The sequence below is a fragment of the Condylura cristata genome, unplaced genomic scaffold, assembly GCF_000260355.1.
Source record: "Condylura cristata isolate star-nosed mole 26May11 unplaced genomic scaffold, ConCri1.0 scaffold00021, whole genome shotgun sequence".
In the NCBI taxonomy this organism is placed as follows: domain Eukaryota; kingdom Metazoa; phylum Chordata; class Mammalia; order Eulipotyphla; family Talpidae; genus Condylura; species Condylura cristata.
Genome location: NW_004567122.1, coordinates 9,850,323 through 9,863,532, shown reverse-complemented (window position 1 = coordinate 9,863,532; position 13,210 = coordinate 9,850,323). Strand labels below are relative to the sequence as shown.

At 39.8% G+C, this 13,210-nt stretch overlaps 1 protein-coding gene across 1 annotated transcript; it reads left to right on the top strand.

Annotated features, from left to right (window-relative positions):
* Nucleotides 1-519: 519 nt before the first annotated feature.
* On the top strand, nucleotides 520-9,730 carry MAD2L1 (MAD2 mitotic arrest deficient-like 1 (yeast)). The gene is made up of 5 exons (XM_004686638.2): nucleotides 520-677; nucleotides 1,892-2,038; nucleotides 6,533-6,653; nucleotides 7,872-7,975; nucleotides 8,570-9,730. Exons 1-5 carry the CDS (start codon nucleotides 605-607, stop codon nucleotides 8,740-8,742), a joined length of 618 nt encoding a protein of 205 aa, XP_004686695.1. The 5' UTR covers nucleotides 520-604; the 3' UTR covers nucleotides 8,743-9,730.
* Nucleotides 9,731-13,210: the final 3,480 nt, after the last annotated feature.

The following is a 13,210-nucleotide window of genomic DNA, read 5'->3' as shown; positions in this document are numbered from 1 at the left end:
CCAATCAGACGTACACGAGGGGCAGAAAAGCGGACGCGGCTCGTCCCTTGGGCCTCTAACCTACTTTCTCTGGACCATCAATCACCCCAAAAAGAGCTCCCGAAAGTTCGAGCTCGGCTGCAGCGCACGCAGCTGCTTCACAAACTCCACAGTTCACTTGACACCACTGGGAAGCTGGAGGGCGCGGCTGGCGGCCAGTTCCCATCGCTTTCAAAATATCTTTGAAGCTCAGAAACTGTGCGGTGAGTCGCTCAGACTGAGTAGCGGACTCTCGGAAAGCCTCTCACCTCAGCGCCAGCAGGATCAGCGCCACGCCTCGGAGCACAGCGGGACGCCCAGGGTAAGTGTCCTGTCGCGGCGTGGCCACGCCTACTACTACGTAAGCGCGTGCGCCTGCAGCCGGCGTCCCGGGAGGGCAGAGAGGACGGGCGGGCCCCGCTGCGTGGGGCGGGGCTTCATGGGTCGGCTCGTCGCGCCTGCGCGGAGAGCCCCACGGCGTGCTGCGTCGTTACTTTTGAAACGAGTGGCGGGCAAGTGCTGAGGGGATCCCCTTCATTCGCTGCCTAACTGGTGGAAACACGCGCCTTACACGAGAGGCCTAGTCATGGCACTGCAGCACACCCGGGAGCAAGGCATCACCCTCCGCGGGAGCGCCGAAATCGTGGCCGAGTTCTTCTGTAAGTCCTCGCGGGCCCGGGGGCGGGGAGAGCCGAACCCTGGCCGTCCGTCCGTTAGGCCCCGGCGCAGCCTCAGAATCCGGGGAAGTCGGCTGGGCCGCGGCGCCCCGGAATGGAGCCCTCTCTGCCGGGGCCCCCACAGAGGCGCGTGTGAGAGCCCGGGGTTCGCTCGGGGCTCGTGAGGCGGCCGCGGTGTCGCTGAGGCCTGCCCCGCGAGGCCGCCCCTTCGCCGCCGGGTGCGTTTGTTTAAAAACGCGAACCCGCTCGCCCCGTTCCTAACCTTTGATGCCCCTCCCCCCTTTGCCCCCCGGGGACTTAGAACCTCGCGCGACCCAGGTGGGGCCCCGTGGGAATGAATGCACCCCTCAGGTGTTTCTGAGGGTGAGCTCACCCTGGACCAGACTTTGGAAAACGCCGTTCGGGATCAAGCACATAGTAACTAATGGTAGCACCCAGCAAAGGAAGAGCAGAGCATTGCCTGGGGTTTGGGGCCTGCCGGTCAGTTAGTTGCTAATAACTTTGATGCAAAAGCCTGTCTGGACATCTTCTAGCCACAGAATCTGAATTTCGACTCGGATTACAGAGAGGTGAATTGGGCACTGGCAGATGAATGCAGCTGGACATTTGGCACCTACTGCCACATAAATGCGATGTTGCTGGCTTCCTTAGAGCAAGATGTTGAGAGTTTTTTAAAAAGTATATAATAGTTTATTTTTTTTTACATCATTTTGTGCCTTTTCCCATCTCAGATGTAATCCCCGTGGGCTTCCCATCACCAAATCATCCGTGTGCCATCACCATAGTCCTGTGCACTCCCCGACCCCTCCCGTTTTTGATCCCATTCCCCACTCCGCCCCTGTAAAATGTCTCTGGTATATATAGTTGTTCATTATTATTTCTCACCCCCCCCCCCCCGCGGTCCTTTATGCTCCTGCTATGAGTAAAACCATCTGGTATTTTTTTTCTGTCTTATTGCACTAAGCATGATGCCTTCCAGCTCCATCCATGTTGCAAAAGGCATGCGTTTATCTTTTTTGATTGCTGAGTAATAGTCCATTGTGTACCACATTTATTGAGGGTTTTTAGGCTTCTTGGTACCGGCTTAGACATGTTCAATTCATAACATTATTAAAATCATAGCCACCTATACATGTGTTTTGTTTTACGGATTTACAAAGTGGTAATGGCTTTTCTTTAACATTTCTTGCTTTCAGCATTTGGCATCAACAGCATTTTATATCAGCGAGGCATATATCCTTCTGAAACTTTTACTCGCGTGCAGAAGTACGGACTCACCTTGCTTGTCACCACTGATCCTGAACTCATAAAATACCTAAATAATGTGGTGGAACAACTAAAAGGTAATTAGTTGCTGGCAGTAGTTTGAGTTTGGAGGCCTTTCCACATCCACGTGTGTAACATCTTATTTTTAGGCTCTGAAGTGATGTAAAACACACTAGCATCTCACATAGAGTGACTTTCACTTAGAAGGAAGAAAATTGTATCTAAAGCAAAGAAATTCCACCCTTCCCCATCCACATTTTGAGTGGAGATGTTAGTAATGGTGTTGAAGAACAAAACAGTCGATATCATCTCCCCTAGAAATAACTTTTGGAGTTCTTGAGGCTAAACAAAACTAGTTGGAATTCTGCATGATTGTGATAGTGTTGATTATCTGAGAAAAATCCACTCTATAGGTTTTTTGCTATAACCTTTTGCTGTCATCATATTAAAATCAAGGAAAGTAAAATTGTTTTCAACTTGGGAACTATAAATATAACACATCATTTTGTGCATTTTTTCATCTCAGTTGTAATCCCCGTAGGCTTCCCATCACCAAATCACCCATGTGCCATCACCATAGTCCAGTGCATTTCCTTCCCCCCATTGTTTTTGATCCCATTCCTCACTCCACCCCCATAAAATGTCTCTGGCATATAGCTATTCATTATTTTCTAGCCTGGTCCCATATATTTCTGCTATGAGTGAAACCATCTGATATTTTTCCTTTTCTTTCTGACTTATTTCACTAAGCATGATCGTTTTCCAGCTCCATGTTGCTGCAAAAGACATGTGTTTATTTTTTTTTTTTCGGTTGCTGAGTAATATTCCATTGTGTATATGTACCCACATCTGTTTAATCCAGTCATCTACTTTTGGGCATTTGCGCTGTTTCCATGTCTTTCCAGTTGTAAGTAAGCAGCAATAAACATGGGGGTGCAGGTATCTTTTTGAATCAGTGTTTTTGTGTCTTTTGGGTAGATACCTAGGAGTGGGATTGCTGGGTCATATGGAAGCTGCATGTTTAGCAGTTTGAGCAGCCTCCAAACATTTTTCCGTAGTGGTTGTACTAGTTTGCATTCCCACCAGCAGTGCAGGAGAGTTCCTTTTTCTCCACATCCTCACCAACATTTGTTGTTGCTAGTTGTTTGAAGATGTGCCATTCTCGCTGGGTTGAGGTGTTATCTCATTGTGGTTTAATTTGCATCTCCCTTATCACAGTGATGTTGAACATTTTTTCATATGCTTGTTGGCCATCTGCATTTCTTCTCTGGAGAAGTGTCTTTTTGCTCTTCTGCCCATTTTTTGGTGGGGTTGTTTATTTTTGTTGAGTTTCATCAGTTCTATGTATATCTTTATGATCAATTTTATCACTAGTTTTGTTTGAGAAAATTTTTCCCAGTCAGTGGGATGTCTGTTTGTTTTTGTAATGTCTCTTTAACTTGATGTAGTCCCATCTATTTATCCTTTAGTTCACTATCATTGCACTGGGTGCTGTATCTTTAAAGATGTCGCTGACCACTGATTTTTTTTTTTTTTTAAAGATTTATTTATTTATTCATACAGAACTGGGGTACAGGCCAGAGATGTGGAGGGTGAGAGGATTCACCAGAGACAGAGTGGGGAGCAGAACAGGCAGATCGATGAAGTACACTGCTGAGGGGAGCAGCGGGCGGGTCAGGAGAGGTCTGCCACGCCATGTGGTCACCTCCGGGGCAGGCGGGGATCGAACTCATGCGGAAGTGGCTTAAGCTTCTTAGTGCTGTGCTTTAACCCGCTGCGCCACCAGGGAGGGCCACTGCTGACCACTGATTTTTAAAGAAATCCTACTTAAAGTAAATGTGAGCTCTTTCTAGTCTATCCAAATACTTGCCCCCGCCTCAAGAAATTGCTGCATTGTTGGATCAATATTTCCTATTAATTTCCTTTTACCTTTCACGCCAGTAAGGATTCTCTTGATTTTTCTATGTGGTAAGCTACTTTCCCCTCTTAGTTTGGTGTTCCAGAATATAGTGCCATAGCCATCTTTTTGTAAGTTAACAAATGTTTTTTGTTTGAATTCTACCTTTTGAAATTAGAGTCATTGTATTTTTATTAATTTCAGGGCTAAATCACTCATCACCTTTTGCCCATACTCAGATTATTTAGCCTAGAACTAGAACCTCTTTGAAAATGTGGATATATGTGTCTTAATCTTAATTTGATGGAAAAACGAGCCTTTCCTAAACTCATGCTTTTGGGATTGTCTCCTGAGATCACATCAAAGGCATTTCAGATATATCTAGACCTTCTTGTTATACTCTCTTTTTCTTTCAATTAAAGTGGAGGGATTTCTCTTCTTGGAGGCAGATCACATCCCTTTAATCTTGTTAGGGTTTTAACCTTATTCATTTTCATATTTTCAGCATCTGACTTGAATTATTCCCATTATTTTCTGCTCTTTCGAATTTTTAAAGAAAAAAATAATCACCTTTCTGAAATTCTCAAATTATCTTCCAGTCTACTACTTCAGAGCTGTAGAACTAGGGGTTTATTGATTTATGCTGAGACCAACTGGCCACATCCATCAAGGTGCCTGTTTTTGTATTGCCTGCAAGTTAGAAATAGTTTTTACATCTTAAAGAATTGTGTTAAGAGAACTAGGTAGTCCATAAACCTTAAGTATTATGAAATTTTATTTTTGCTAATATTTCTGTGTCTGATTACTAAATATATAATCCCATTTTTCCAGATTAATTCAGCACTCACTCTGAGGCTCTTTTCTCATTATAATCTCTGTAGATCATTTCTGATATATATACAACTTCACTGGTAGCCTTTGTGTAGTTTACATACAAACATAGAAACATAATCTGAGTTTCTCCAAACTCTGGACTCATACCAAAATCCCTGGATTTCTTTATGTGGCTATTCTAAAAATACTGCATCTCATCATATTAACTACATTTAAAATTATCCCTCATCATTTCTCTTCCCTTCAGTGACTATAACAACCATCTAACTAGTGATACAAGCCAGAAAATTGAGAGCAATTCCTGACTCATTCCACTTCCTTAGTCTCTTAGGTAATCCAATAAATTTAAAGTTTTAACTATGAAATCTCTTGAATCTGTATACTCCATCTCTATCGGTTTATCCTACAATTCTTTACCTCTTTCTTGAGTTACTAATTAACTAATGTCCTTAGATCCCCATTTCACTTTCCTGTCACAATGAAAATAATAATTTCAAAACACAAATACAATCAGATGTGCTTGAAACAGTAATGACTTCACTGGTGCTTGTAGTACAGACTTGTTATTCTCACTTTTCCCCAAAAACATGTACAAGTCCTCTTACTGTCCTTGATTACACATCAAAAAAAATTTTTTAATGGAGGTAACATTTGTTTACTAATGGTCAACGAGATTATAATGAGAAAAGGGCCTCAGAGTGAGTGCTGAGTTAATCTGGAAAAATGGGATTATATATTTAGTAATCAAAATTGTATGATTCAGAAGCATAAGCCCACACCTCCTCAATAGATGTTTCCACACCACATGCATACTTTCCCTTTCTTAACTGTTGTATTGGCTTTTCCATAGTCCTCTGGTTAGATGCTCTTCCCATTTGAATGTTAAAGACCAGCATGCACCTTCTTCCCTATCCCTAGCATATTGAGTGATTTTGATTCTTAGAGCTAAACTCACTCTTCGCCTGAGTCAACCACACTGCTCTCTTTCATGCTCACATATATCTCTTTCAAAGCAGTTACAATTACAATTTCACATTCATTGGCAATTACATTAATGCTCATCTCCTACACTTTTTCGTTGAACTAATACAAAGAATTAACTCGTGCTTCCTACTCTCCTCAATACACAGTAGTATAGCTCCCATAAAAACAGAATTTGAGGCCCTCCCTGGTGGCACAGCAGGTTAAAGCACAACACTAAGAAGCCAAAGCCACTTTTGCATGAGTTCAAAATCCACCTGCCCTGGAGGTGAGCACATGGCGCGGCAGACCTCTCCTGACCCGCCCGCTGCTCCCCTCAGCAGTGTACTTCATCAGTTGGCCTGTTCTGCTCCCCACTCTGTCTCTGGTGAAGCCTCTCACTGCCCCTGCACCTCTGGCCTGTACCCAAGTTCTGTATGCATAAATAAATAATCTTTATAAAAAAATTTTTTTTAAACAATGTTGGGTTATTTTTTTTTAAATATTTATGCATATAAGAACTGGAGTACTTGTTTAAATGTGGGAGGTGTGAAAGGATTCACCATAGACAGTGGGAAACAGAACAGGCAAATTGATTGAAATACAGTGCTGAGAGGAGCAGTGGGTGAGACAAGAAAGGTCTGAACCTGTGGGTAGCTCCCTTGCTGGGGATCTGACTTGTGCTCTGTGGCTACAGATAGCTTCATAAGTGCTGCAACTTAATCCCTTGTGCCAGCAGGGAAGCCCAGTATTGGGTTATTCTGGGTGAGGTTTGTTGTGCAAGTGGAAATAGGTATCAGTGTTATTGGTAAGCAGCACCTGGGAGGGGAGTTGCTTTATAATGCCGTGGGCCAACAGGGTGTCTTATTATATGTTGCAGACTGGTTATACAAGTGTTCAGTTCAGAAACTGGTAGTTGTCATCTCAAATATCGACAGTGGTGAAGTCCTTGAAAGATGGCAATTTGATATTGAGTGTGACAAGACTGCAAAAGATGATGGGTAAGTATAAATTAAACCATGTCCCCTTTCCTAAATTTTTTCCGAACCTTTTTTTTTATTAAGTGAATTCTAATTATATCAAATAATTTTATATAAGATACAGTTTGTTTCTGAGATACATTTAATTTGATCTTCAGACTTGTACGGAAAAGATTTGTGCTCAGCTTAGCATATTATTTGTAATTTAGCTTATTACTTGTAGCATATTATTTGTAAAGGTAATATATTGTTAACATAATGACCTTTAGTTTGAATCATTTAATTTCAAACTATTTATAGTGGTATATACAAAACTAAACATGCTGTGCAAAACAGAACATTTAATGAACTCTTTAAAGATAGTTTTAACCATCAGGAATGGTCGTAGACTTTATAGCTTAATATACACTTCTATTGTACTTTAAAAGCCACAGCCTTCCTTAGACACTTGATAAATGGAATTTTCTATATCCCTTGTGTGGAAATGCCCCATCACTATATGTTAAAGTCTACACTGTCCTAGGCTTATTGTAAATTCAGATCCATTTATCAAAATGAAACCTAGTTTACTTCTGAAGCCTTGTCTATTTTAGTAAGTTTTTATTTAATAAAGATAATTTACTTAGAATTTTAAGACTTTATGACAAATTTTAGATACTCCTTTTTTTTTTTTTAATTATGTATACAGAACTAGGGTAAAAGCCAGAGATGCAGGAGCGGTGAGAGGATTCACCAGAGACAGAGTGGGGAGCAGAACAGGCAGATCCATGAAGTACACTGCTGAGGGGAGCAGTGGGCGGGTCAGGAGAGGTCTGCGGCATCATGTGGATCACCTCCTGGGCTGAGGATCGAACTCGCACTGAAGTAACTGCTGCTCTCTTGGAGTGCTGCCTCCTAAGCCACTGTGCCAGCAGGGAGGGCCCCTAGATACCACTTATTTTTTAGAGATATTGGAGTTTTACTAACTTGAAGCAGTTGACAAACTATCTACTCATATGATATTAAGTGATTTGATGTGAAATCAACCCTAAAGGCTGAGTTGAAGATTGGAGGAATTTATAAGATATCTATTATATCTACTAGGTTCTAGATCCTAAGAAAAGACTTATTATACTCATCTTTTAAAAAAAGTTTTATTGACAATTTGATTTTAGAGTCATTTAATTAAATAATTTTACCAGTATTTTAAAGAAGTTATTTAAACCTAGTATGAATTGACTTTTTTGGTTTCTTTGATAGTGCTCCCAGGGAAAAGTCTCAGAAAGCTATCCAAGATGAAATCCGTTCAGTAATCAGGCAGATCACAGCTACGGTGACATTTCTGCCACTCTTGGAAGTTTCTTGTGAGTATTAGAGTTTTGCACTTATGTAAATTTGCTACTGCTTTGAGAAATACCCCTTTTTGAATATTTTTCATAATTATCAGAATAACAAGTAAAGTAAGGGGGGTGCATTATAAAGCAAAAGTAATGGTGTATGCTTTCGAAAAAGCTTAGAGATGCTGAAAAGGATTGAAAATATTCCACAATGCATTTCCCAAGACACCATTGTGGAAACTGATTATAAGAGAAACAAAACCAACATATTAGCTCTCCTGTGGCTTACAAGCATGCTGTGCCCTGTGATTATATAAATTTTGCCCTAGTAGGATTGGTTTTTGATTTTTACAAGAACTTGAATTTTACATAAAATTATCTATGGCCATACCACCCTGAACGCGCCTGATCTTGTCTGCATTTTACATAAAATAATGTGGCAGGACTGCCGTATTTTCTGTGCTAAAGTAAAATGTCATTATGGAAAATAAATTGACTGGTGATTAGAGACCAGGCTAATCTATCTGTTCTAACTGGATGTTTCAAAATGTGAGTGAGGCAAAACAGTAGTTTTACTTTTGGAAAAAATAATGTACATTAATGTTCTTATCTCTGATTTAGGTTCATTTGATCTACTGATTTATACAGACAAAGATTTGGTTGTTCCTGAAAAGTGGGAAGAGTCTGGACCACAGTTCATTACCAATTCTGAGGAAGTCCGCCTTCGTTCGTTTACTACTACAATCCACAAAGTAAATAGCATGGTGGCCTACAAAATTCCTGTTAATGACTGAGGATAAGGACAATAATATGTTTGTAACTCTCGACTGTAGGGTTTTCCTGAAACCAAGTCAACAATAGTTGATGTGTTTTATTTCATTGGTTAATTTTTAGATGGGGAAAACTTAACTGATACTTTTCTGAACTGTGCATAATCTTCCATTTATGGTACCTGTTAGATTTGCTGTAGGGTTGACATAATGGATTTATTGCACACTTCTCAGAAGGGAGATTGCGTCAGGAATGGGGTATTGGCTCCCTTGAAGGTGGTAACTGTAAATGGAAAAGTGTTGGTTATAAAGCTAAATGCCTTCCTTGATCAGACCCATTGGTCAAGTAACTTGACTAAGAACTTAGACAGGGAAATATTTAAATATAAAATAAGTCTGATATTCAGAATATTTGCTTATATCCTAAAAGTAACTAATGCTAATCTGTAAGTAATACAACTTTACTCTTACTAGTTCCTTTTTGAATTATTTGCATAGTTCCCATATTGAAAAAAATTATAATTATTTCTTTTTAATTTATATAAATCGAACCTGAAGAGCTGTGGGTATTTCTGTTGTTTAAATTCCTGTGGTTTGGAACTTTTACAGTGTCTTTGTTTTATAAAATCAGGCTTTAAACGACGAATAAAGCTAAATGTGTATAGTTTAAGCATGTCTTAAAATATTTTTATACTGGTGTGGTATTAATACAGTTAAACAGTAGTTAACAATGCATTCAGCATCACTAATGATTTCTTGTTCCTTGTAAGTGATATGGCCTAAGTTAATAATCCTTGAGGGAATTTCAATTCAGTGGACAGGTTTTGATTTTATTACCCTTTTGTCGATGGTAGACCTTAATGAGCCATCATTATTCATCTACAGTGATAAATGTCTGTTGAAACTTAGTTTAGAAAATGTTGGATTGTAGTCTTTTTATATTCTTAGCTTGTCAGTCTGGCTTGATTTTCTTTTTCTAACATTTATTTCTTTATACATACAAGAACTGGGGTATAGGCCAGAGGATTCACCAAAGTGGGCAACAGAACAGGCAGACTGACCAAAATACACTGCTGAGGGGATCAGTTGGCGAGAAATGAGAGGTCTGTTGTGTGCCATGTGAGTCACTCCCTGACCAAGGCCTGAACTTGTGCTGTAGTGACTTCGGATAGCTTCATAATGCTGTGCTTTTAACCCCTTGCACCACCAGGGAGGCCCCCAGTTTGGCTTTCTATATGTGTATCACAGGCTTATTCCTGTGCCTATACCTTCATTAATAGTCTCATTTGAATGTTCTTTCTGTCCAGAAACTACCTGTTTTACCAAAAGTCAGTTCAAAGCAAACTTCTAACAAGTCTTTTCTAATCTCTACTATAAATCTTGTCATTTTGTAATAATTCAATTTATTAAGAGACTAGAGTAAGATTCCATTTTAAATTCTTTATATGTGTTTTGGTCTAATCTTCTAAGTAAATATATGTGGTCTGTATTCATTCAAAGTTGCTATCTCCCATTTCTGCAGCTATTAATGTGCAGGAGGAGACTCTGCTAAGTGCCAAGATGAATGAAACAAAGTCCTGGCACTTCTGAAACTTGAGGTTTATAAAGCAGAGAAAAATACATGGCAGAAGGCATTGACATAACCAAACAGGTTGTCTTCATTATTTGTTTTTTTTTCCCCTCCTAATCTTAATCTCTTTGATCCTGTTATGGGATTATAAGAATAAAGGGCAATGTTTTATCCCTCTCAGTGCTGAACAACTATATGTCAACTTTCCATAAAAAGCTGTTGAAACTGAGGTCACCTACACCTTCTGAATAAGGAGAGCAGTATGCAGAAATGGAAGCAATTTTGAATTAGATATATTAGTGTTTCTACATTTCCAAAGTAGACAGAGTAGACACTGTAAGTTTAACATGTTTGAATTCTACACTTCACAACCTTTCCACATGAAATACTGAATAATTGAGAAGGAAAACAGCAACAATGGAAATGCAGTGAAAGAAGAGCGTTGATAATTCTGGTCCTATTTTTAAGAAGCATGCTTGAAAATTTATAGCAGCAGTGATTATTTCAGAAAATCTTGAGAGCCTCTTTAATAAACAATGGGAATAATAAAATGTGATCCTTACCCTTCCTCCCCCCAGAACTCCCAGGTTGCATGGTCCTTATCAATTAATGTTAATACTTAAATCTCTCGCCTATGATTTTGTCAAATTAAATAATCCTAATATTTTCATTGTGATTGATTCCTTATGGTACTGACCTTAAGAATTATGTCCAAAATATTAATCTCAGTAATAGAGACTTCTACCATTTAATTTGTTGTATGCTGCTTAACCTGGTACCAGTTCTATAATACATCATTATATTCTTGTTCATTTGCAAAAAATAAAAGCTGGCTTTTGAAAAATTTAGCGACACATTGTTAACTGCATAAGTAATGAAGGGCTAAAAATCAGAGAACAGCTTCAGGGTTCTCTGACAAGATTTTTGACCCTGTATTGCTTTATATGATAAGTGTACTAGTATTCCCAGTGATCTGTCTAAATGTTTCAGCTTAATGGTTTCAAGAAAAGTGACAACCAAGAGCTTTTATTTATTTATTTATTTTAAAGATTTATTTATGTATACAGAACTGAGGTACAGGCCAGAGGTATAGGGGTGGTGAGAGAATTCACCAGAGACAGAGTAGGGAGCAGAACAGGCCGGCTGATGAAGTACACTAGTGAGGGGAGCAGCAGACATGTCAGGAGAGGTCTGCCACGCCATGTGGGTCACCTCTGAGGCAGAGATTGAACTCATGCTGAAGTGGTTTTAGCTTCTTAGTGCTGTGCCTTTTTTTTTTTTTTTAAAGATTTATTTACTTGTGCATACAGAACTGGGGTGCAGGCCAGAGGCTCAGGGGCGGTGAGAGGCTTCACCAGAGATAGAGTGGGGAACAGAACAAGCAGATCGACGAAGTACACTGCTGAGGGGAGCAGCGGGTGGACCAGGAGAGGTCTGCCACACCCTGTGGTCACCTCCGGGGCAGGCGGGAATTGAACTCATGCTGAAGCTGGCTTTAGATTCTCAGTGCTGTGCTTTAACCCACTGTGCCACCGGGGAGGGTCCCCAAGAGCTTTTATTTTAACAGTTTGGGATATAAGACAAATTATTCATGAAAGAGAATTTCAAAATGTATGGATCAGTTTATCCCAATAGAATTAATAGGGTTAGATTGCACTTTTGCATCATTTGCATGTTACTACTTTTTCTTGTGATGTTTCTGAGGTGCTAGTCATGATCTTTTTACCCCTTAGAGATTAAGTGCAAACTAAGAATGTGCTTCTCAGGAATCAAGTAAGGCAAAAATCTATCAACAGCTCAATTTAAAAAGCTTTTCCCTATGATTCAAGTAATCTTGCCCACCCTCTTTCTGAACCTTGAGGCTCCCATAGGAGGGAGCAATTTAATCCAACAGATGAAGCATTTATAACTGACTTCCAGGTATAAATTCAGAAAAAAACAAGATTCTAAGAGTCTGGTGGGCCTCTCGACCTGGTCTGGACTCTGACTCAGTTTTCCTTACCATAGGCAGAGGAATGAAAACATGTTCCAGTTGAGCCCAACAAAGTCTGAAATAGAGCCCCAGAAGGGACTGAACCACAGCTGGTCTTCAGAATCCTTTTCCAGTGTCATCATTTGGAGAAGTCAAAAGGTATAACAATCTCATTTATCAATTAGTTTTTGCTGCATTGCAAGCAACCATAGAACAACATTTTTTCCTCCTGCAAGTCTATAGATCAGCTGAGGTGCTTATCTCAATCTAAAGCAGTCTACAGGCCACATGTTTCTGTTTTGAGGTGGCTAGACAGGACACTGAGCTTCAGAACTTTCATATTTGGACATCACACTTCATAGTGGTAATAAAGGCAAGTGTTAATGACTAAGTCAATCTTAAGTAGGGAGGTACATGGGTGTGTAGAAAATCCTGTTAAATTAGATCCAATAGACTAGAAATTAACACACCTTTCCTGACAATAGTTAAGCCGGCATATGGTCTCTTGTTCCTACTCAAGTGCATACTTGGATCTCAAAAGCCACCTTAGACAATAGGTAGATGAATGATCTTGAAGGTGTTCCAAGGTGTTCCAGTAACAAAAACCAGATGTCATTTTATGGCCAAAGGGTTGTAGTTTGCATACCCTGTAGTGGATCAAACCTCTCCCTAGCTCTGAGCATTTGATTTTGTCATACTTTAAGCTCATTTTAAACAGCTGATAGTATGTCAAAGTAGAAGTCTTTATTTCAATCCCATATTCTCTGAAACACCATTGGCTAGCTAACCTCAGAACATCCCATAGTGAGTTTTGATCAGATAATTTGGGAAGGAAGTTACTTTGGCATATATATCAATAAAGAATTATTTTTAATTACTATATAAATATGCATATATGTTTTATCTTTTGTTTTCATTTAGTTACTTAGTGTTAAAATTTATCCTTATTT